This window comes from Astyanax mexicanus, chromosome 4 (genome assembly GCF_023375975.1).
Source record: "Astyanax mexicanus isolate ESR-SI-001 chromosome 4, AstMex3_surface, whole genome shotgun sequence".
NCBI classification, from domain to species: domain Eukaryota; kingdom Metazoa; phylum Chordata; class Actinopteri; order Characiformes; family Acestrorhamphidae; genus Astyanax; species Astyanax mexicanus.
The window spans coordinates 47048850-47074798 of NC_064411.1; the positions used below are offsets into that span (position 1 = coordinate 47048850).

Sequence of the window (25949 nt, forward strand, 5' to 3'; positions counted from 1 at the left end):
ACTTTAATGCTTGTCCGCTGCCACAATGCTGCCTCTGGAGGAGATTGAACACACGTTGGTTACATAAGAGAGGGGTCACTGGTGCTAACACAGCCCTGGGCATTGAGCTTCTGCTTTTGAAATGTCTCATTGAGAGTTGCATAAAAGACTCTAATGGCCAATGATTCAGTGTTTGTTCAAGGAAGAGGCCTGAGATACGATACAGTAACACACTGACAAATGTAAGTGTCACAGAACGGACAAATTGCTAAAGTGACAGAGCTGTAATGTAATCCATTACCACAGACTCTATATTGAGATAAGAAGACCATGCAAAGGCCTGACTTACAGTGTTAAAGCTTATCACTGCTGCTCAACTGTTGCTCAATGCCAGTGTCTTACAGGAGATGCCTGTCACATTAGAGAAGTTTATCAGCTGTGAGTGTCAAAAGATGAAAATGAATGTCATCTGAAGAGGAACTCGATCTGACAAATGCTGTTCCTCAGGATGTGAGTACAGAGGATCAAATGTAATGTGGGGGTGGTAGAACTTGGATTAGCACACCCATTTGTATCGTGGCCCACCCAAGTTAAATGCTTTGTAAAGTATATTCAGTATTGACAACCTTTGAATACAAGGCCGTGCAATAAATATAAGATACAGTAAGTTTCATTCATATCACTTGTTAACCAGTAAGCTTATATGTGAAGGGGTTAAAGTATTTTTTCCTCCTTCCTGAGTTATTTGAATGATGTATTGATGTGTTGAGGTTTAATGTGTATGAACATGGATTGATTTACAGGTGCCATAGGATGCATGTATTGAGTATTTACATAGTTCTTTGATCTATTAATTTAATAATAGCCTTGGTTATGTGACCATGCTTGGTGTTACACATGCTCAGATTTGGGTTGTACAAGGCATTTTACCATCCTGTCTTTCTACCTCAGAATGAAACACAATGATTTTCATGCTGCATTATTTTTTACCTAAATGTGCCACTTTTGAGTTTCAAGTAGGCAATTTCAACTGGATTGCCCACACAAGTTGAATTTTCCACACTGACAGTCAAGAGAACCTCAAAAACCCTGAATTTAAAATCCAAGATGGTTGCACTGCACATAAACAGTAGTAAAAACACTATTTGTGTCTTCTTAAATCGGTTGTGCGCACAGTTCTGTTCAACATCTTTCTGTGGACATGTTTTTATGGTTTTGGGTCGCCGACTCAAGGCTAATCGGGTATTCCTTTTATTTTCTTTGCATAATTCCAGCCAGAAGGCATTGGAAAGTAAGTCAAAGCTAAAATTTAAAGTGTTTTAAAATGGCAATAATATAATACATCATACAGACAAAATATCAAGAACCGCTACTGATATTTCTACTGTATTCTATTCAAATCCTAGGTACAAGAATGCAAGGAAAAACACATAAAGTATTTTTAGCTTATTTACTTTTATTATTTTACAACCTTATTGCATAATATATTGAGATAAAAAGGTTTATTAAGCATATGCATGCCCCAGCGTTCACTTCCACAGTGTTCCAGAGGTTTAGAAGTAGTTGGCCACTCTGCGGATGGACTGGATGTTGGGGTTTTCAGCCTGCCACTCCATGTGGCTGCAGTAGCTTCCTCTCTCCACAATGTACATGCGTCCACGGTAGTTGGGCTCCTCGTACAGCACCCAGCTAAAGACAAACAGCGGGTTATACTGTGGTTTTACTACTATTAGAACAAAGTAAGTAAATTGTAATGCTAATGGATGCACACAGCCTTTTTACAGTACCATTTATTTTACTTTAAATTCATTTTTCATCAGATTCATAACAGGATATTTGATATAACAAAATCCATTTGCATAAGGCAAGGTTAAAATAATGTCAAAAAATTTGATGTCAAAAAATGAGAGTTTGAGTTTACAGTCCCAGGTTGCAAGCAGGGACATTTTATAAATGAGGAGACCTTTCATTGATTAAAACATGACTAGAAATGCTTGAAATGCTTAACATGACAAAATCATATTTTTGTGCATTTTTGAGATAAATGCTACAAACACTCCATGAGAGTTTTGTCAGGTTAGATCAGTTATTGATGTTTTTAAAGGTGCTAAATCCTACAACTTCTAATTTCTATGTAAAGATGCAGTTTACTATAAAAGCCTTTTATGCCTCTATATTTGCACTACTGTTTAAATGGGTTCTGTTTATACTGGTACTATCATGCCCTTTTTAATCCCCTTCCCCATCACTATTGCACTATTATCTTGTGTCTCTTGTCTCACATATGTATATATCTTTGACCTTGTTTTATTGCACATTTAGTGTCTCTCATTCTTTTATATTCATAATCTTATTTTCTGTACTTGCTGGGTTTTTTTTGGGTAGGAGAGTAACGCAATTACAATTCTCTGTATGTCATGTACATATGCAGTATTGAAAATAAAACTACTTGACTTTATTTTTGAGGAAAAATGTCCTGCCCAGAGAATTAAGTCACACATTAAATGTGTATGTTACTCCCTGTTCGCCTTGGATGCATATTAGTCCTGCCCTTTTAAATCCATGCCCTCCCCAAGAGACAAGACAGACCACCCACATAGCACTGTGCATGCAGGATGGTGCATTATGAAATGTTCAGGATAAAGCGACCATACATATATTCTGACTAACAACTGGCATGGCAGACTTGGCAGCTTTTTTCACAAGAGTTTCACATCAGGGTTTTGCTTCAGTTGCCTCATATTCTGTGCACGGATTTTACAGAGGTGAATGCAAATGTAATGTTTGCAGTTCGCTCATGCTACCACTGTGCTGGATTTGTTTTTGGAGGTGAACACTAGGGGTGGGCAATATGGCCCTAAAATAATATCACGATATACCATGGTATTTTCGCGATAACGATACTATTGGTGATATGACAAAACACTGAATTAAAAAAATATTTCAAGAATACACCACTGCAACAAATGAAAATTAAATATAATTATTGCATACGATATATATGTCAAGCTCTGGCACTTACGCTCCATCTCCATAAACTTTAATGGAGTTGATGCAGGTCTTGGCGAGGCCTGCACTCTGGATGAAGGGGCAATCCTCACACAGCTCTACACACTGCCCAGTGAAGTCTGGACCATCATACATCTGTATTCTATAGTGTTCTCCATGCTGAGAGAGAAAGTGACAGAGAGAGGACATTAATAAGACATTTACATAAATATACATACATACATATAGTAACAGTATATATATGGCCACAAGTTTCTCCCTTTTATATCCAACCCATAAAGTTTTAAGCAGTGTTTGCAGTCTATTTATGTGAAGTTTTAGTACTCAATAAATAACAATCAGTAAATTATTTCAGCAAGAGTCTGATGACATCAATTGGTGTTCTTATGCCTCTCACCATTTTGATTGGTTTGCAGGAACCCATGTGATCATTATGGGCATTCCAGCGCTGGAACTCTGGGTACTCTCCTCTCTCCAGCATGTACTGCTGACCCTTAAAGTCTGGGTGGTCATAGCAGACCCAGGCTCCACTCTCCACACGGATGGAGTTAACCCTGTTCAACAAGCCACGGTCCTGGAAGTTATCGCATTCTCCAAACACCTCCAGCTTCCTTCCCGTGAAACATTTTCCTTCATAGAACACTATCTGTTAAAAAACATCATTACTCTTTTATGTTATGTTAGAAATTAATACCAATTAGGTAGTAAGTAATAAAAATGAGATATGTCATCATTAGAGGGTAAGTCATAATACAATAATAATAATAATAAGACAATAATAATAAGGAGATTGTAAGTCATAATAATATTAATAATAATAAATAAAATATGTATAACAATGAGATAGTAGGTCATTATTAGATAGCAAGTCATAATAATGAGATAAACACACTATGGATATAGAAGGTTATAATAACAAGACATAATAACAATAATAACAAGTAAATTGCTATAACTATAACTAGAACAACAAGATAGTAGATCATTACTACATAGTAAGTCATAATAAGGAGTAGGTGAGGTAGTAATGAGACAGTAAATGATAATGAGATAGTAAGATATAACAATGAGACAGTAAGACATAATAATGAGATATCAAGTGATAACAGCAAAATAGTAAGTTACGAAAATGATAAAGTAGTTAACAACAATCATATAGTAACATATCATAATAAGACCGTAGGTTATAATAATGAGATAATAAAGTCACGTCATAATATTTACTTATTATGATCATGAGATATTAGATTTGTTTTCTTCTGATTAGATAATGGGTCCTAATATGGGTACATAATTAATGTTCTCTGCAAGTAAAGTATTACATAAATACATCTATATTTTACTTTCTCTGTGTGCAGAATAAAACAGCACTGTAATCCTACATGTAATTGCATTTTAACTAACAAAACTTCACAACATACAAACACATTCACTCATGCATCTATTTGTGCACAAACACTGGCAAGCATATTTCATGTCCTCATGTTCTGAACTCATGTTTACCTATCAGATTTACACAAACAGTTAATTCAATATCTATGGCTAATTATATATGGTTTGTTTGGACAGTAACAGGTTGTTTGTTCCTGTGGTAAATTTAAATACTTATGACCCTTGTAACAATGGCATAGTTCAAAAGTGACAACAACAAGATAGTAAGACATGTCATGACATTTCATGTCATAACAATGAGATAGTTTTACAGTCATAGCAATATGACAGTCATAGCAATATGACAGTCATAAAAATGAGAGTGCATAGTCACAAAAAGTAGATCGCAGAAAAATACATACTAATGAGATAGTAAGATGGTCATAACAATCAGATGGTTAAGTCATAACTTTGAGGGTGTTAAGATTGCCACACCAATGAGACAGTAAGATCGTAATGACAATAAAATGATAAAAAGGTAAAAAGAATGAGCAGGTAAGATCATAGTAACGATATGGGTCATAACATGGAAATAGAAAAAGTCATAATAATATCATGATAAGTGCACGATAATGAGAGGGGAAGACAATCATAACAATGAAATAGTAAGATCATAATAATATGGTACTAAAATGGTCATAATGAAATAAGAAAAATACATTATAATAGGATGCTGAGAAGGTCATGACAATTTGATAGATAAAAATTATTATATTGATAGAGTGAGGTCAAAATAATGGGATAAAAAGCAACATCATTATCATGAAATAGAAAACCATAACTCAAAAATAATATCTTATAATTGTGAGAATCTACATTATCAATAGCAGATTTTAGCTCATTTAGTACATGCTTTATCTCTGTTAATGTTGATTCTGTGTTCATCTGCTCTTGTGCAGCTTTGCAAATGCAATACTCACCTTCCCTGAATACTGAGACATTGTAGATGCAGTCCAAACTATCCTCTAGACAGAGAGGAGGAGGAGGAGAGAGAGTGAAACAGAGAAAGCAACCGGAGGGAAAATTTGGACAGTCTGATATATATGGTCTATAGGCCATGGCGGTTTATCGCGAGGCTGGCACTACAATGGCACTATAATAGAGGGCTTAGTGGTTTTCGCCTCATGGACAATTTCCCTTACATTGCTCTCTGCTGATATCGGAATTTGGCTGTAGGGGGTTAGACAATGTGCCGAATGCATTCCACTTTTGGCCGGCGTTCAGGGCTGCGGGATGAACCTCACTGGACACTGAGTCAACCACCTGTTTGGGTTTGTTTGGCCAGCTAGAAACGTTCGGTCAAAACAGGGCAGGCAAGAGTTTGCCAGAAGTCAACACACTGCAGAACAGGAGCAAATAGAGGTTTTATGATGCAGCCAATCAGCACAGTGCAGATAGAGCAGATCCAGAGGATACAGCAGGACCGGTCAATAAATGCACTGCATTACTGCAAATAAAATAAAATGAAATAAACTACTGTAAAGAGAGCACTGTTTACTCTCCCCCCACTTTAATGCAATGTATCAGAAGTCCTGACTCACATTTACTTTTACAGCATAGTGAGTTGTAATGATTGTGACTGGCGACATCTGGCTTGAATTGTCCATTCTATTTCAGTGGCTGAAATTATTCGCCCATTCAATGCAGGTGAGTGCAGCCTTCGTTTCCATGGAATATGATACTTGTTTCTGTGCAATGATTTTTGGCATGCGAGTGTACACAATTCTGTAAATATATGAACACACACACACAGACACAAATGCATGCACAAACACACAATCATACACCTGCATGCAAAGGGAAGATGGGCCACACCTTTGATCGTTGGCCAATAGCAACTCAGTGGTAAGAATGCTGGATCACAGGGTTGTGGGTTTGACACCATGTCTGTTGGGTCCACATGGTTAACCCCAATGGCTGACTCCTATGTTCCGACTGAATACATATATAGCCAAATGATGGTAGAATGGCTGGTTCCTGATTGTTCTGAGATCTTTTAAACCCCCAGACTCATCTTCACCTATAGTCTTCCTTTTGAAGGCCTTGTGGCCACTGTGATCCCACCACTCACTTTAACCATTTAGAGCAAACCAAACATCTCCCAATACTCACAATAAAAAAAAACTGAAGTGCAGCTTCCAATCCACACAAAAATGCTGTTTCCTAATTCTCACTCTCAGATCTGGATAGACATAGCATAATTGCACAAGGTTTCAATAAGACAGACTCCTCCAAAATCCGCTCTAATATTGTCATAATTATAGTTTTATTCTGATCCTATTTTCAATATTATTTATTTATATATTTTTTCTTTTTTTCCAATTGAACTATGCTGATTATCCCACAAACTCAGCTGCACTACCCGTATTACTAGTGATGCCTCAACACCAGGAGGTCTGCCACCGCCTCTTTTCAAACTGCTGCTGATGTAGCATTGAAGAGTATCATCACAGTGCACTCGGAGGAAAGCGCAGCGACTCGGTTCTGATACATCAGCTCACAGACGCCTTGTGCTGACTGACATCACCTTTGGAGAAAACTGGGGAGAGAGCGCCACCGATCCACCCAGCGAGAGCAAGGCCAATTGTGCTCTCTCAGGGCTCCAACAGAATGAACGTGATTCGAACCTGCGACCTCCCGTTCGTAGTGGCAGCGCATTAGACCATTGGACCACTCGGCGCCCTCATAAAAAAAATACATAATTCCTGTTTTTTTGGGAGCATTTTATTAATCATAGAGAATATTGCAGAAGAGGGTATTGCAGAAACGCAGTATCGTGATATCATTGTTATTGTGGGCAACATATTGTAACAATATAACATTGAGAGATGCCCTGTGATTCCCACCCCTGGTTTACATAATGGTATATTACAAGAGACAGCAGTTTTCAGGTGCCCTGAATTTATTTACATGGTTGGATGCAAATGTCAAATTATCTATTAGTTGGTTATGCAGTTCAAGACCAGCTTTTACTGGTAGCTGGTTTCTAATGGTCAAAGCTGGTTAAAAGCTAGTCATCCAGGTGAAAACATAAGCTATTGGAAAGCTATCAGGTAAACCAGCTCTTTACCAATAAAATGTATGTTGCATTTGAATTTGTTTTGTTGTAGTTATTCCGGTGAAAAATGTAAGCTTGATATATGTGGTTATATATATTTTACATTTGCACTGTTATGTGCGCATGTGCACGCACACACACACACACACACACACACACACACACATATACACACACACACACACACACACAAATGGAGCAATAAAGTGAAGCAACATGTTTAATGTTCAGTTGCTAGAACAACAGACGAGAGATATAGGCAGGGGAGAGTCACTGTGTGTGTGAGGAGGGGCTGTGTACACAGAGAAAAGAGAGAGAGAGGGAGAGAGAGAGAGAAAGAAAGAGAAAGGGATAGGCAAGAAGAAAGAGGGAGCCTTTTTTCTGCATCATACGGCTCCGAATATAAAGGGTGAAGACAGAAGACTGAGTGTTGAGTAACTCTGAAGTGGAAAAGGTAAGTTCTGTACAGCTCTTGTACTTAAAATTCATGAACGTTCCTATTTTACAGCTTTCAAGTTTGTGTAACTAGAAGAACATTAATTAACAAAACTGCAGAACCTTAAACTGTTGAGAAAACGGTTGACTCACTTACAACAGATGCTAATTTGTCAAGGTCACATAAAAACCTTAATTATAGGTTTAGAATTATAAGTTAAAGAAAGTATTTAATTACAATTAAAATAGGCATTTCTGTTTTTTTTTTACATAGAAGAACCAAACCTTTTTTCTTTTTGTTTCTTGCTTAAAAGAAACATTAAAAAAAAAATCCTGATGTGATTTTTAAATAATATATTTAAGAAAATATAAGTATGATTTTATAAAAATAAGCATATGTAATTGTAATTTTTAAGGCATGTTTGTGAATCTGGCCCCAGAAGGCAAATTTAAAATAATATAACTTTTAGTGGAAACAAAGAAAAACAAACCAAAAAAAAGTGATTTTGGAACATTTCTCTCTGGGCATTTTTCAGGAAACACAGGCACAATGTGAAGCAATGTTGCAAAGCAGTTTATATTTTTCTGTTTCTTGTTTCAGCAGAAAAGATGAAGGTGCTGTTTTTTGCTGTTGTTCTGGTGCTAATGGTGTCCAGTGGTGAGTGCTCTAAAGTTTTACTGTAAAAGAAAAGCTCCTGTTGAGCAAATACTTATTAGAATTTGTCCTGGTGGTCATTAACCTTTCCTCCCTTAAACACAGTCTGTGGATTCTCGTTTCAAGCCACTGGGTGCTACTAGAGTGAATAATACACTAATATACTGAGTGTACAGTGGTAGCAGTAAGGAGAGGTTAATTTAATATTTGTATGATATTTCTAAATCCTAACTTTTTATATGTAGATTTTATTACTATCATCACATTTACTATAGTTACATTGTATATTAATAATAATAATAATAATAATAATAATAATAATAATAATAATAATAATAATAATAATAATAATAATAATTATTATTATTATTATTATTATTATTATTATTAGTAGTAGTAGTAGTAGTAGTAGTAGTAGTAGTAGTAATATCATTCATAGAATAATGCAGTGACCAACAAAAAAGTTATTAATATATAGAGGCCTATCAAAATAGACAAAAAACAAACCACCCAGAAACAATTATATAATTATTACCAATGATTACAACTCATATAACGATTATATAATAAGCTGTAGAATATCTTTGCATTAAAGTGAAAACTATCATTAGCCAATCTAAACATTTACAAATGTATTCATTATTATATTTTACAAAGCTATACTGTACTGAACTGTACTATTTAAATATAATGAGTAATTCATTGTTTTTGTTTCATTATTACTTCTATTCAATCAACACCAGAATGTTGCTATGCTGCTTGAAATATTTAAATTTTTATATACAGTATTTTATTTTAAAATATAATTAAAATATAAAAATATGAATAATTAAGTTTGCTATAACCATAATCGAAATCTCATACTATGTTAAATTTAGCAAATAAACAGTGTAAATAAAATCTTTAGATGATGTCTCCTCCAGGACATCAACAATGCATGCAACCTTTGCATAAGTTTGTGTGCATATGACCATGAGTTCCTTTCTATGTACCTTTATTCCAGGTCTGGCTCTGGACTGCTACCACTGCCAGTCTCAGAAAGCAGGCGGGGCCTGTGAGGTCACCAAAGTAACCTGTCCAGCACAGAAAAACTCCTGTGTTGCGGCCAAATTCCTAAATCCCCCATGTGAGTTTTCACACACACGCACACACACACACACACACACACACACACACACACACACACACACACACACACACACACACACACAATTTTTAGGCCAAAACTGTATGGTTCTGTGGTAAAAATATGTTTCCATATTAAAACACTACTAGAATGATGGTGCTATCCTCGCACATCAAATTAATAGCCATAATTAATGATGTACATGCATCTGGTTATAGGGCATCCAGTATATTCTACACCAGTTATTTTTTTATATAAATAGTATACATAATAATTTTGTGACTTTATTCAGAGTGCAAAATGCCAAGATGTGATGTTATAAGCCTATTGCCACCCTGTTATTTAGCCTCAGAACAAAACACTGGGTCCAAAAGCCTAGCCTGCAGCTCAGATGAGAACTGAGAACATTATAAGAATGTTTAGCAACATTTTGAAAAGGTTCCAGGACGGTTAGCCTGTAATGTTACAGAAATAATGTTCCAGAAATGTTCTAAAAATGTGTAATAAAATAATACTTATTAGAACGTTCCCAGCTAGATGAATACTAACATTAACAAACATTAAAAGTACCATTTCTCAAACTAAAAATGAAAACATTGATTATAGCAGCATTAACATAGCAGCAATATTACCAAAACATTTTAAAATGTTAAATAAAAACATTCTACGAACATCTAGAAAACTTGAAATATTATCTTTCTAAGAAGCTCATAGGAGCCTTTTACAAAGTGAAGGACATTTCACATACAGTCACGAAATACAGCTGACATTCAGAGCAATGTTGAAGTTGCAGCTGATGTATCCTTTGCAGCAGTGGCAAACTCAGGTTGTTTGATGCCTAGAGTTGAGAAAATTAAAAAGGGCAACTCATGCAAAAACGTGATTAAAAAAGTAAACGTAATCAGATGCAAGTTTAAGAATGGAACTGCTTTTTTTAAACTAGTGTTTTAAAAACAGAGCATTTATTCAACTGGTGGGACACTTTTTCTTTAGAGAGGCACCTAACTTGGAACTTGATTTGATCTTTCTTGATCTAGAGAGCAAATCATCATGAAGGGGAACTCTAACAGGAAAGTTTTTCCCACAAGAAGGGGAGTCAGGGAACCTTGTTTCTTTTGAGCCACTCTAGAAAGAACATTAGATGATTGTTTCAACTATTGGGGCAACTGCAGCTCTTAAATTGAGAGGAAATGGCATTAAACAATTTTGTTTTTAAATATTTTAAAATGTTTATGAAAAGTTGTGCTTTGATTGGCTGGTTTACAGCCCTGCAACAAGCTCACAGCCAGTCATATTTTAACAGTTCTAAAACTGTAACAAAAATTCTTGTCTTATTCCTGAGTGGCTTTTTTTCTCCATTTGTGTTCTTGTACACTTTCTAACAATAATGCAAATCTGACAGTTGTATCCGAATTTTTTGATGAATTGACCAATAGAAATGCTCCAAAATCACTTTTTATACTGACTTCCATTTTTAAGCTTTTTTCTGTAAAATTGCCGTTTTGGAAATACAAAAATTTGCCTGACAGTCATGATTAACTGCTTTAGAATGATCTGAACTAGACTGTTTATAAACTAGAGGTCTTGTCTCTCTTCTCTACCACAGATGCACACTACCAGAAGTGCATGGCCATGTCAGACTGTCTCATGCTGAAACAGAATGCATACATCAAAATCAAGTGCTGCCAGGAAGACTTCTGTAACACAATGTGAATCTGGTCACTGATGCTGTCCACTGCCGGTGTCCACGCATGGCTGTAATGTTTGAATGAGCAGGTGTAATCCTGTCTTTCTCTGTAAGTGCTTGTTGACAGTAAGAACATGTCTAATGTGTGGAAAATAAAGTTATGAAACACTTTGCAGCCTATTCTTTATTTTTTTCAAGCCTATATACACATACAGCTCTGGAAAAAATTAAGAGACCACTTCAGTTTCTGAAACAGTTTCTCTGATTTTGCTAGGTATAGGTATATGTTTGAATAAAATGAACATTGTTGTTTTATTCTACAAACTACCGACAACATGTCTCTCAAATTCCAAATAAAAATATTGTCTTTCAGACCTCAAATTATGCAAAAAAAACAATGTCATATTCATAAACTTTTAAGAGTTCAGAAATCAAGTATTTGGTGGAATAACCCTGGTTTTTAATCACAGTTTTCATGCATCTTGGCATGTTCTCCTCCACCAGTCTTACACACTGCTTTTGGATAACTTTATGTCAGTCCTGGTGCAAAGATTCAAGCAGTTCAGCTTGGTTTGATGGCTTGTGATCATCCATCTTCCTCTTGATTATATTCCAGAGGTTTTCAATTTGGTCAAATCAAAGAAACTCATTGTTTTTATTCTCTTAATTTTCTTCCAGAGCTGAATATAAAAAAAATATTCACACATAACATTAACACAAAAACTGTAATTCCAGTGTACCAGCAGGGTTTAACAGAGTTGCATTGTTACACAGTTAAGTTTATTCTATTTAATAGAACTTAAACTTAAAATAAATTTTATTTTGTGTAGAATTTTGTCATTTTAAAATTACATAAGTGTACTGGGTGAGGAGTAGTAGCTCTCCAGCCCAGAAGGTTGTAAGACCTAAGTGCAGAGCAGCAGAATATGAAGCAGGTAAAAACTCGACAGGCACCCCTCAAAACAGGTGGAAAACCAAGAACCCGAAAACGGGCGGAAAACAAAAACACTAAAACGGGTGGATATCCGAGAAAGGGTGCAAAAGAAAACCGCGCAAAGCGCAAAAACGGTTGAAGACCCAAGAAGAGGCTCAAAAGAAATCGCGCCGAGCGCGAGAACGGGGGAGACCAGAGAAAGAGTGCAAAAAAAATCGCGCCGAGCGCGAGAACCGGTTGTGGACTGGGCTGCGGTTCTTGGGGGGGAAAAGGAGGAACCGGGTCGACAAACAAAAAGGTAAACTCCGCTCACACACACAAACGCACAAACAATCATTTGCTGGATAGAGAGAGTGAGCGCGAGGGAGGGGGGAGCAGAGCGATGCTCAGCCCTGCCTCCCACAGACTTGATCTCGAGAGAGAGAAAGAGAGACAGAGACAGACAGAGAGAGAGAGAGAAAGAGAGAGAGAGAGAGAGAGAGAGAGAGAGAGAGAGAGAGAGATTGAATTTTTGCACCAGGATGGAATAAATCTTTCCAAAAGCAGTGTGTAAGACTGGTGGAGAACATGCCACAATGCATGAAAACTGTGATTAAAAGTCCAACAAATATTGATTTCTAAACTATTAAAACTTTATTATTATTATTAACATTTTCTTTGCATTATTTTAGGTCTGAAAGCACTGCATCTTTTTTGGTATTTCAGCCATTTCTCATTTTCTACAAATACATGCTCTATTTTAATTTGGAATTTGACATGAATGTTGTCTGTAGTTTATAGAATAAAACACAATGTTCATTTTACTCCAACATATACATATGAAGTGGTATCTTAATTTTATTCATTTAATAGTATAAATATTCAGCAATGTTGGGGACAAAAGTTTTACATCACAAAATGGTTATATTTTGGCACACAAAGTTCAAATAGAACCGTCCCTTATTATCAAAATTTTGTTTCAGGGCCCATATCTATTGCACTCACACTAAAGAGCTCACCTTGAATTGGATTCAGCGGAGATGTATCTGAGCTTGTCTGATTGTGGATCAGGTCTGAGCCCCAGAGCTTCATCCGTCACCTTTTAAACAGACCAGCCAGGCTAGAGTCTGCCCTCCTAATCACATGTCTCCACTATATGGCTGAGTTTGCTTATAGGTAGATCCGGTTTACACATTCCTGGGGCCCTAAGCATAATTCTAATTAGGGGGGGGGGGGGGGGGGGGGGGCTCTGTGAACCAAAATGTATACACTTATCTGAATACGCCATGGTAATAATTTACTAAGATATGTAGTATGCCTTAGTTAACTCATTATGCACAGGTGATGAAATCTCATCATTTTAACATCAATTACTTATCTTCTTAAGCCCAGATGTAACTAAACTATAGGCTACAACTAAAGCTTGAGAGACTGGAAACTAATTACCTTGTTTTAGATGATTTTGGAACATTTTCTACGCAGTTTGAACATATTTAACAATGCGGATGTATAATATAGAGTGGAATAACGATAATGGTAAGACACTAGGTTATAGTACTTAAATTTAACTCCTTTACTTATTAAAGTGGAGCTGCAGCCCTTAATGTAGAACAGAAGAAAAAGACGTCACTGTAGTTTAATCTCCAGCTTGCGGCTTTGTTCTACCTTAACAGGTGTAGCAGTTTCATCCAGGCACCTGTAAGGTGGAATCAAAACATAAAATAATCCAGTGTCAGTGTGATTTAAATGATTGTGAAAATATAGTGGCAGCAACATAGCTCTCGGTTTTTAAGGTGGATTGGAGTAGTAAGGAACCTAAAGAATGTATTAGTGTATTTGGGGTGTTTAAAAGAGTACTAGACAGTTCACTTTTCACTTTTCTGCTTCAAAGTTTGGTTGATATATGTTTATTGTTGTGCTGTGAAGCTGTTAAGATTGTGGAGAAATGCTGTGCACCTTTAAATATCCTCCCGTGGCTATGCTTCCTAAACTAGTATTTGTAACTAGTCAAACTTTGAAAAAAGAGACTATTAGTTATAGACAATTACATAACTGCTGATCCTGCAGAGATGGATAAGTGTTACAATCCTTAAACATTCTTTATTCATTTAAAGAAGGGGCACAGACATCGTAAATATCCAGGGTTTAGCCCAAATGTCCAGGACATTGTGCCTCAAAAGGTTTATTTTCCCATCAGCTATTTGAACTATAGGTCAGGTCACCTGAGACAACAGAATAGCTGAACAAATCCATACATTAAATCTATACCCTTATTAAAAACATGTTGTAGCTCTGAATGAGCCCAATCATTCTGTGGAGATCACATCATTATTTGTATTTAACTATTCTTCAACTGTCTATCATTCTCAAACGTTCCCATAGCCAAAATTTAAATAGAATTACAATCAGATTTAGGGTGTAGGTTTACCATTTTAATATCCAATTTTGTTACAGAAATATTACAATCCAAGTTTGCTTAATTCAGTTTCAGCACAGTAACATTGCTATTTTTAATATTGCGGCATTCATATGCTATGGGCACACAGTAAACTTCAACTAACATTGCTAACTAACTCAGGGCTTCTGATTTTAGCCAGTGAGCTAACTGGTTAAATTATGCTAGTCAGGTTAACCACTTGTTACCCCTGTTTATTCACCTGAAGCATATTTCCACTGTTCATCAGTGGGTCTGATGATATACAAGGTCTAAGCCCCCCTACCGAACACCCGCTCTGCCTATGTCCTCCAGTACAAACATGGTACTTTATAGAGCAAACTGAACATAAAGTGCATGTGATTTGTATTTGGCATCTTTTCTAATATGATTAAACCAGTCATGCTGTTGATCATGTACAGAAATGTCTAGTGTTTCTTTGTAATGGGAGGTGTTTTGATTGAACTGGAAGGGGTCTGTTTGGGAGATAATTTGCTTGTTCTGGTTGTTGAAAGTGTCTTGGAGGCACGGATATGTTTACATCTACAACATATAAGTCAAATATGTCCCAGAGCACATCCTGAAGCGGTGTGAGAGATCGGATTGGGTGTTTACACTTGCACTTTTATGTGACTTTTATGCAGCTTTATCCAGACGGGTCATTATCAGAATGCTGTGCCTTTTAATTCTTTGGACTATTTCCAAGATTTTATTTATAAGACATCCGATGACACAGAAATCCTATTTTTTCAGCTTAATTACTTTTTATTTTCAGTTTCTTAAAGTAGCAGTGTGGACAGGGGATTCTTGGACACATTTAAATATCTTGATACTTTTATGAATATAGCAAACAAATAAATGAAATGCCTAAATTATTTGACAGTGTTTAACATCCCTTTACATGGGTTATAATGTGTTTTTTCAGTGTAAATCTTAAAAAATGTTTTGATACACAATGTTTGTACAAAATTTAAACAACTAAGCAGCATACAAAAATCAATTTATGTAGATATTAAACGATTGACTATTGGTCAATTAGCAGGTCATTTTTAAACAGTGTACTTATAGTACCTAGTCAAAGTCCATTAACAATATTTCATCAACCATATCAAAATTACCGAGGCATCTGTGGTCCTGTGGTCAGCAAATGAATCTGTTCACATTATTTGTTTGCAGACAAACTAAACCAATGAGTCTGTTTTTAATAATTGATTGTCTGTTATTTTTAATATATGTTTTTTCTGGAACTGGAGAGGGTTATTGGATGTTTTGATCATCTTTTAGGGATAGTTGTGTTTGTAGTTGTGTGTAAATACAAAACACAGATCAAATAGCACATCCTGAAGTATTTATCTTAATAAAAATTGGTTTATAAAGTAATACCTACTGGAAGTTGTATTTTTGCTGCTTTGAAAAGAGAAATTTATGACATTGCAAACAACCTAAATACAAACAGAGCCTATCTGGCACATGAGTGACTTTTACATTAAAATGTGTTTAAAATAAGGTTTTATGTTAAACGAGAGAGAATGGTTAAGAAAAAACGTATCAATGTTGAAATTTTAACTTGAAATCAACATATCATCCTAGTCTCATAAATATGATCATTCTCATGATTTTGTTCGCATTTTATTATAAATTTGATCAGAAGACCACTTTAAATATTCAAATGTATTTGTTAAAATAGAAAACTATAACAGAAGTAAAGTTTGTAAACAAACTTTGAGTTGTGTTACTTCTGCTTTAATCTGAATAAGAATCCTAAATGCTGATTTTATTTAGTGTTATGGTTTTCTAGAGCCATTGAAGAACCATACATTTTAAGAATGTACAATATAGAAAGAAAAGAGAACACAATCTATACATTATAAAATTTTAAAAAGGAAGACTTTCAACTTCCTCTTTAAATTCTACGTCTGCATTGCTAAATGTGTTCTTATTTGTGTGGATTTCAAACTGTAAGTAGTATATGGATTAATGATAGGTGATTATAGTCCTAATACTCCTAATGTAATGTAATAACGTAATCAGATAATTATCTAATATTTACCTATGTTTGAAAAAGAGCTCACAGTGTTCAGGTCGGAGGGCCCCTTTGTTATTGTTTAGGGCCCCAGGATGTGTGAACCGGATCTGCCTGTAGGCGAAATTAGAGTTTTCAGGAGGAGACGCGATCAGGAGGGCGGACTCTGGCCTGGCTGATCTGTTTAAAAGATGAAGGATGAAGCTCTGGGACTCAGACCTGATCCACAATCAGACAAGCTCAGATATCAGAATCGTCTACTGACGCTGAATCCAATTCAAGGTAAGCTCTTTTACTGTGTGTACTGTATGTACATGTTTGAACTGTATGTTGTAACAGCTGCAAACTCTTTTTATTAATTGTAGAATGAAGAAGATCCTGCTGGTGACTCTGCTTCTCGCTGGGATGATGATGAGTGGTAAGTATTGAAAGTTTCATCTCAGTAAACTCATAATCATACTGCATGTGGTCAGTGGTGGAACAAAACCTTCTATTTCCATTTTCCATGTTTTTTCCAATATGTCTGTTACATTGTGTCATGAGTTTTTACTTTTGTTTTTTTTTCTGTGAATTGGAGATACAATGGATGGTTCTGAGAGAAATGAGGTGTTTATGAAATTATTGCTGCCACAAAAAATGGTAATGGTAAAATGGTTTACAGGAGAAAACCTTGCTTACATCCAGTTGAGGTCAGTGTAAAGTATATAATCCCAACTCATTTTGGGATGCCAGTGCCCCTGAAGCAAAATTCTAATAACGAAATTACTAGTGTTAGTAGTTAGTAGCACTTACAATTGCCTACGAGGTGATGAAAGAGCAGGATTCTTCCTACCTGCACTTACTCCTAAAGACTTAGGTTACCTCCCAGTCAGTGCGCTCATCCAGTGAACTTTACCTAGCTTTGCGTTCACACAAAAAAATCCAGACTGTTCTCCTACCTAGTTCCCCAACAGTGGAACAACTCCCTTCCACTACCAGAGCAGGAGCATGTAGGTTGATATGTAGGTAGGTTATTAGGAAGTTAGGTAGGTAGGTTGGTTGGTAGGTTGGTTGGTAGGTAGGTAGGCTGGTAGGTAGGTAGGCTGGTAGATTGGTAGGCTGGTAGGTAGGTAGGTAGGTAGGTAGGTATGTAGGTTGGTAGGTAGGTAGGTTAGTATTGTTTATAAACTCTTTCCTGTGTACAGAAACTGTTTCTGATGTTCTGATGTTCAAACTATTGCAGGTTATGCCCTACGGTGTAACTCCTTCCCTGGCTATCCATTCACTGAAAACTGCTCCCCTGAAAAAAATGCCTGCTTCAGTAGTAAAAGGCTGTTTTTCGGTAAGTGTCTTCCTACCCTATATTTAAAAAAGCTGATAAAAAAATATGAATTGCACAATTTTCTCTGATTAATCGTGATTAGAGTTTAAAGTTAAAAGCAAAAACAGGAGAAAAAGATTCTCCTTAAAGTTCAGATTGTTGAATCGTTTCATCTCTGTTGCACCTACATATGCAGACTGCTTCTACAAACAGTGAAGGAATGGGACGCTTTCAGGAGCTCATTGAATTCCAGAATGCTGCTGTTATAGCATGCCACCTGTGCAACAAGTCCAGTTGTGGTAGTTCAGTTTCTGAGGCACATAGTGCACGGAGGTCGTCAAGTTTTGTTTAGAAGCTTTAGGGAATGGGTTCCTATGGCCAAGAACTTGACTGGCATGCACAGTCCGGCACATTTTTGTCTCATCATACATCTCATCCATTACATCCACTTTGTGAAATTACTTTGTTGTGCTGGGACTTACTGTCTAATAGCGTTGTTTCTTTTCTCTTTCCCTCTTCAGGGGGTGGCCAGGCGAGATGCATGAGACTGGAAGAGTGTAAGCAAATGCAGAAGGAATCCAATGTGCCTATCTTGTGTTGTCAGAGAGACCTCTGCAACACTATTTAGCCACTCAACTAAGCTCGCAAGCTTGGAAAAGGCAAATGAAAATTGTAGAATTAGTAATAAAGATGATCTGCATATGATTCAAACGGCTGTGACTGTATTATTCATGTATTAATGCTGGTTCTCAAACTCCCAAACCACGGCTATTTAAACAAATACTAACCTACTATTTCAACTATTTTAACCATTTGTTTATATTGGGTAAAACAGCACTCACATTTTTGTAAATATTTTGTGATATCTTTTTATGAGACAACACTGAATATACACTTTGATACAATATATTGTAGTCAGTGTACAGCTTGTATAACAAGCTAAGGAAATTAGCTGTGCCCTCAAAATAACTCAACACACAGCCATTCATGTATCAACTGCTGGCAACAAAAGTGAACTAATAACCAACCTGACCCTATGTAAAATGTGAAAAAGTAATTGCTCATCTATATCCTAAAAACTTGTTGTGCCACTTGTGTGTCTCTGTGGAGGAATTCCTCGCTCATCTTTGCAGAATTGTTCTAATTTAGACACATTGTAGGGTTTGAGCATGAACCGTCTGTATAGGGTGATACCACAGACTTGACTAGACCACTCCAAAACCTTTTAGCTATACTGAAGTGGAATTGCTGGTGTGCTTTGGATCATTGTCCTGCTGCAGAACCCAAGTAAGCTTAAGCTTATGGTCAGAAACTGATGGCCGGACATTCTCCCTCAGGATTTTCTGGTAAAAACCAGAAAGCCTTCAGAATCAAGATGTTTTAAGCTAAATGTGAAATGGCTTTTGCGTTCTTTTGGTTAGCAGAGTTTTTTTCCCGTAACTCTACCATGGATACCATTTTTGCCCAGTCTCTTTTCTTATCTAATCTTACTTGAATTATTAACAATGACATTAACTGTGGAAAGTGAGGCCTTCAGTTCTTTAGTTGTTTTGCGTTCTTTTGTGACCTCCTGAATGAGTTGTCCATGCCATTCTGGACTAATTTCGATGGGCTGGTAACAGCTGGGAAGGTTTACCACTGTTCCATGTTTTCTCTATTTCTGAAAAATAGCTCTCTCTGAGTCCCAAAGCCTTAGAAATGACTTTGTAACCTGTATAATGTATTACTTATTGAGATCTTCTTGTTGTCAGACAAGTAATTGCAGTAATCTGGAGTGACACTGATATTTATCAAAAAAAAAAAAAATCTTACATTTAATTTATGGGGTACTCTTTTTCATTCAGGTCCACATTGGTTTGAATAGCTTTTTCCTTTAATAAATAAAATCATCATGTGAGCGCTATTTGTATTTGTATTTTGTATTTACTGTATTGTTTTAACACAAGATGGTTCAGTTTAAAATACAAATATGTTTAAATGTTTTACAGTAGGATCTGGAAGTATCTGGCGACACTGGCCCCTGTTTTTGTTCTTCTGGCTCTGTACCCCATCTTGTGGTGAACTGAGGTCAAAATTGTTATTTTAATGAGCTAACAGTCGGTGGAACACCATACTAGAGGTCTGCACTCGCGGGACCCGTCAGAATATGTTGCGGCGCGGGACAGTACTGAATTGTTATTGGCGGGAGTGGGAGTTTAATCAATCCAGGCGATGCGGGAACGCCTGGATTAACATGTGGTCCCGCTCCCGCAAATTGATTAATAGTTAAGAAATTGTAATAATCACGCTATGATTCCCATGCAAGCAACAAAAAACCCTCAAGAAAAATCTCAAAGCGAAGGATGGACCGACACACACACACACATACACAGGCACGCACGCACACACAAACACGCACACACACACACACACACCGATAGGAGATTTTTAGCATCTCCAATCTACCTGACTGCATGTGTTTGGACTGTGGTAAGAAATGTGACAGCACTATTCAGCATTGAATTGTTGTTTTAATAAATACATTTATTAAAAATTTGAAGCACTAAATGTAATTATTCAATTCCTATAAGCGGGCGGGCACGGGATTAAAAGAAGCGTTTTTTGGGGGGAGCGGGGAGCACGTGGGAGCGACCGGAGCGGGTTTAAAAAAGCAGTCCCGCGCAGACCTCTACGCCATACCAACTGCATAGCAACAGCTTACACTAGCAGCCACCAGGGATACCATAAGTACCACACAGTGAACACATAACAATTACTTAATTACTGCTATAATTACTTTAATACACAGAAGCTGTTAATTAAAAGCAGCAACATAAAGTGATACTACAAAATAAAACACAAATCTTTAGTTAAGACACACCCACTTAGCACTCACACATGTCAATGAGAATGGTTCTGACCCTATATTAGTTATTTAAACTCAAAAACTTGTATTTTATTTTATAAATGTTATTAAAGGTAGTTTAAATGTGTTTATACAATAAATATTATTGTAATATGATATGTATAGTTTTATCTGATACAGGCAATGATTCACAATACAAGTTGTGAATTATATGTATATATGTATCTTTTTGTAGCTTCAGACCTTGGCTTGAAAAATTGGCCTCGCTGAAATCTTATTAAACACCCCTGTTGTATAAGTTTTCCAGTCATGGGTGAATGGTTAAAAACCAAAATGTTACATTGGCTACATTGCTTGTTGTGCTGCATTTGTTTAGATGCGAAATAGACAATTACTTTAATTATTTTCATTTAGGCGGCAGAACAATTTCCTGTGGGTTAGGTGGGCCACAAGCTGAAAAGGTAGGGGGCCACAGATTTAATACATGAATTACATGAGTAAAAAAAACACAAACATAAAAATCATAAGCAGATTATATTTATTACGAAATATTTTATTCATTTGATGTTACAAAACTGGTAAGCATTGTTGAGTGGCTACTTGTTGCAGAGGTCTGTCTGACAGCACGTAACTTTCATTGCACGACTGTCCCGCTTGACCTGACACTCTTCCATACGCATACATTTCTTCTGGATATAACCTGAAAAGGGAAAGAAAAACAACTTAAAGGCATTGCAAATACATTGAGACTAATATATAGTTATTTTTTTTAGTTATTTCAAAAAACAACCTTTTAGTGTAGTAAGAGACTTACTGGGATCGCTGCACACGCCTTGGAAGCAGGTATCTTTACCAGGGCCACAGTTTTCTATGGTGGGAGCGCAGGACTTTCCACTCTCACAGAAGTAACACTGTAGGGCAGAACCTGCAACAGAAGGACATTAGGTATTCAATAAGGTGTGAGGGAATATAAAAAGATCTATATTAAAGTGTATTGGAAAACATAATAAAAAAATACTAAAAAGAATGTTCAAATGAAACAAAAACAAAAAGATAAGCACACCACACTATATATATTAAACTACAGGAGCGAGGTGAGCCGCCTAGCCTCCTGGTGCAAACACAACAATCTCTCTCTGAACACAGAGAAGACCAAGGAGATTGTTGTGGACTTCAGGAGAACTCACACACAGCACACCCCTCTGTTCATCAACGGAACTGCTGTGGAGAGGGTGAGCAGCACCAAGTTCCTGGGTGTGCACGTCACCGAGGACCTCTCCTGGAGCACCAACTCAGCATCACTGGCCAGGAAGGCAAATCAGCGTCTCTACTTTCTCCGCAAGCTGAGAAGAGCTGGAGCCCCCACCCCCAACATGACCACCTTCTACAGAGGGGCCATCGAGAGCATCCTGACTAGCTCTTTCACCGTGTGGTACGGGGCCTGCACAGCATCCTGCCGCAGGACCCTCCAGCGCATCGTGAGAGCAGCTGAGAAGATTGTTGGCACCTCTCTCACCTCTCTTCAGGACTTGTACAGCTCCCGCCTCACACGGAAAGCCCTCCGTCTGGCAGGAGATCCCTCCCACCCACTACACAGCTTCTTCAGCCTGCTGCCATCAGGGAGGAGACTGCGGAGTCTCGGGGCAAGGACCAGCACACTGCGAGACAGCCCCATCCATCAGGCTGTGAGGATGCTGAACTGTCTTCCTGCTCTACCCCCCATCCCAATCCTGCCCCAGCACACACTCACTCAGCATCTTGACCCCCCCACCAATACAGTACTGAAACACTGCACTACAATGCACAAAGTACTGGTCCCTTCCAACGGACTTGCACTACACACCCAATATCTGCACTACTGCTATACTTGCACTGTCAATACGCACTTTAATTCCACTTTAATTAAACTGTGAACTTTAAGAACTTACGCACCCATTCACTTTACCAGCCTTAAGCTATATACCATATACCCTATTTGCACTACTGTTATATACTATTTATACTGTCATTCCATCTCAATCACCATCAATATTGCACTATTGTCTTACGTATGTTTATTGTGTCTTGTTGTATTGTACATATAGTGTCTCCCACTCTTTTATATTAGATTAGAGTTCACACAACAGGTTCAGACATCCCTGAGGGCCCTAAGCATAATTCTAATGAGGAGCCCTCTGACCTGAACTCTGTGAACCAAAATGTGGTGAATATTATACAATCATCTGAATAGGTCATGGTTATAATTTACTAAGATATGTGGTATGAATAGATTTGCTCAGTATACACAGTTTATGAAATCTTAGTTCAAATTTTAGCATCAAATTGTCTGTGAACACTAATTCTAGAACAGCTGCAGCACCTAAAGTAGAACAGTAGAAAAATAAGTCACAGTATTCTCCAGCTTGCAGCTTTGTGCCATCTTAACAGGTGTAGCAGTTTTGTCTAGGCACCTGTAACCACCTACAGTGAAATAAAAACAGCAAATATTCCAGTGTTAGTGTGATTTAAATGATAGTGTGAATATAGTGGCAGCAGCTTAACACTTCATTTTTTAAGGTGGATTAAAGCAGTAAGAAACCTTTTGAGTGTATTGGTGAAATTAGGGGGAGTGTAACCAAGTACTAGACAGCATAAAACTATCAGTATGTGTTCACTTCTCATGTTTCTGCTTCAAAGTTTGATTGATGTATGTGTATTGTTGTGCTGTGAAGGTTCTGCAGAGCGGCAATGCCTTTCTAAATATCTTCCCGTAGCCATGGTTCCTAACCTAGTATTTATTAACAGTCCAGTTTTAAAAAGAACTGTTTTTCATAACCATACAGAGAGTTTCGCTTTATCTTTTGATTGATACGGGACACTAACTAACACCAACTCTCCCTTCCTTAATGCAAGGGAGATACACATTTTATCAGCTTCCTTCTACCATCCATTAGAGCAAACATATTACTGTAGAACCCCTGTTAACCAGATATTATTTAAGTGGTTGGCCCACAGTGATGCTGACATTGTATTTCTAACTGTTTATTGCATTGGTACCTTACCATAGAAGAACTGCTTTTAGTTCAATACATGACTGTGCTTGTAATGTTTTCTGATATGATTTATCCAGTTATGCTGTTGGTTGTGTACAGACATTTTTTAGTGTTTCTTTGTAATGGGAGGTGTTTTGATTGAACTAGAAGGGGGTCTGTTTGAACTGAAAGGGGAGTTGTTAGAACTGGGAGATAATTTGCTTAAACTAGGAGGGGTTCTGGTTGTTAAAAGTATCTTGGAGGCACGGATGTGTTTACACCCACAACATATAAATCAAATATGTCCCAGAGCACATCCTGAAGCGGTTTGAGAGATCGGATTGGGTGTTTACACTTGCACTTTTATGTGCCTTTTAGCGTCTCATAATTTATCAAAATATTTTTTTATTCTTTCGACTATTTCTAAAAGTCTATTTATAAGACATGAGACGACAGAAATCATATATTTCCAGCTTAATTACTTTTTATGTTCATTTTCTTAAAGTGGCAGGGTGGACAGGGGATTCTTAGACACGTTTAAATAGCTTGATACTTTTATAAATATAGCAAACAAATCAATGAAAATTTTATTATGAATTAGAAACTCCCACCACATCAAAGGAAACTATATAAAATACAGGTATAATAATGTGTTTATTCAGAGTGAATCTTAAAAAAAGGTTGCTGCACAGATTTTGTATGAAATTTAAACAACTATTCAGCAGAAAAAACGAAATTTACGTAAATATGAATTGACTGACTATTGACTAATTCTGATATTCAAGGCAGATGAACTGAGCAGGTCATTTTTAACAGTGTACTTATAGTACCTAGTGGAAGTCCATTAACAATAGTTCATTAACCATATCAAAATAACCATCTGTGGTCCTGTGGTCAGCAACTGAATCTGTATAATTTTTTTGTGTATTTTTACTATTATGCTAATATTTTTCTGGAACTGGGAGGGTTATTGGTTGTTTTGGACATCTTTTAGGGATAGATGTGTTTACACCTACTAATGAACATTGGTTTATGAAGTAATACTGAGCTGAATTGGTGTTTTTGCTACTTTGAAAAGAAAAAATGAAGACATTGCACACAACCTAAATACAAAAAGAGCCCAGCTGGCACATGATCGACTTTCAATGTTCAGATGGGTTTGAAATAATGTTTATTATAAATGGCTGAGAAAAGGTTAAAAAACCTTAAAATTTTAGCTTGAAATCAATGCAACAACATAAGCAGATAATTATCTAATTTCTAATACTTATTGCTTAGGGCCCCGGGATGTGTGAACCGGATCTGCCTGTAGGCAAACTCAGAGTTTTCAGGAGGAGACGTGATCAGGAGGGTGGACCCTAGCCTGGCTGATCTGTTTAAAAGATGAAGGATGAAGCTCTGGGACTCAGACCTGATCCACAATCAGACAAGCTCAGATATCAGAATCCTCTACTGCCGCTGAATCCAATCCAAGGTAAGCTATTTTACTGTGTGCACAATAGATGTGAACTGAGTTCTTATATAATTATTTCAGAGATACTTTAATTGTTTTCATACTGATGTAACTGTTGAATGAAAAAAATATATATTTCCCTTGTATATCTGTGAACTGTATGTATGTTGTAAAAGCTGTAAACTCTTTTCATTAACTGTAGAATGAAGAAAATCCTGCTGGTGACTCTTGCTTCTTGCTGGGATGATGCTGAGTGGTGAGTGTTGGAAATGTCATCTCAGTAAACTCTGTCAACTCAAAATCATACTGCATGTGGTCAGTGGTGGAACAAAACCTTGTATTTTCCATTTTTTCCAATATGTCCGTTACATTGTGTGATGAATATTTACTGTTTTCTATGAAAACAGTATTAATTAACGAAATGTATTGCCTGTATTCACAGCTAATAAAAAAGACAGTTTCATTTAGTTCCAAATTATAGTGTCAGTTAGGCATGAGAGAGACTGGATAACTATTAATCATTGTTTTATGTGAAAAAAGGTTCTACAATGATTTGTTTCAGTGTGCCCACAGCTTAAAACTCTTCTCAA

The 25949-nt window shown here is 36.8% G+C and overlaps 2 protein-coding genes across 3 annotated transcripts; one reads left to right on the forward strand and one right to left on the reverse strand.

Moving 5' to 3' along the window:
* Positions 1 to 1415: 1415 nt before the first annotated feature.
* Positions 1416 to 5448, reverse strand: crygn1 (crystallin, gamma N1). Its single transcript, XM_022678942.2, has 4 exons — positions 5340 to 5448; positions 3386 to 3634; positions 3002 to 3147; positions 1416 to 1668 (listed from the first exon to the last, which is right to left on the reverse strand). The coding sequence occupies exons 1-4, from the start codon at positions 5358 to 5360 to the stop codon at positions 1533 to 1535; spliced, it is 552 nt and encodes a 183-aa protein (XP_022534663.1). The 5' UTR covers positions 5361 to 5448; the 3' UTR covers positions 1416 to 1532.
* Positions 5449 to 7712: 2264 nt separating this feature from the next.
* ly97.3 (lymphocyte antigen 97, tandem duplicate 3) lies at positions 7713 to 11551 on the forward strand. 2 transcript variants are annotated; one of them, XM_015608166.3, is made up of 4 exons: positions 7713 to 7931; positions 8514 to 8570; positions 9571 to 9693; positions 11300 to 11551. In XM_015608166.3, the coding sequence occupies exons 2-4, from the start codon at positions 8522 to 8524 to the stop codon at positions 11404 to 11406; spliced, it is 279 nt and encodes a 92-aa protein (XP_015463652.2). In that variant the 5' UTR covers positions 7713 to 7931; positions 8514 to 8521; the 3' UTR covers positions 11407 to 11551. The 2 variants fall into 2 exon arrangements, with proteins under 2 accessions (XP_015463652.2, XP_015463653.2); XM_015608167.3 differs by having other exon boundaries at positions 8517 to 8570.
* Positions 11552 to 25949: the final 14398 nt, after the last annotated feature.

What these genes read in the sequence shown, in the direction of transcription:
- crygn1 (XM_022678942.2), bottom strand. Translation starts at nt 5,360, where the DNA reads ATGTCTCAGTATTCAGGGAAG. An exon ending in CCTGCAAACCAATCAAAATG is followed by an intron (nt 3,148 to 3,385) that starts GTGAGAGGCATA and finishes TTTCTCTCTCAG; the next exon opens with CATGGAGAACACTATAGAAT. An exon ending in AAAGTTTATGGAGATGGAGC is followed by an intron (nt 1,669 to 3,001) that starts GTAAGTGCCAGA and finishes GTTTGTCTTTAG; the next exon opens with CTGGGTGCTGTACGAGGAGC.
- ly97.3 (XM_015608166.3), top strand. Translation starts at nt 8,522, where the DNA reads ATGAAGGTGCTGTTTTTTGCTGTTGTTCTGGTGCTAATGGTGTCCAGT. An exon ending in GGTGCTAATGGTGTCCAGTG is followed by an intron (nt 8,571 to 9,570) that starts GTGAGTGCTCTA and finishes CCTTTATTCCAG; the next exon opens with GTCTGGCTCTGGACTGCTAC. An exon ending in CAAATTCCTAAATCCCCCAT is followed by an intron (nt 9,694 to 11,299) that starts GTGAGTTTTCAC and finishes TCTCTACCACAG; the next exon opens with ATGCACACTACCAGAAGTGC.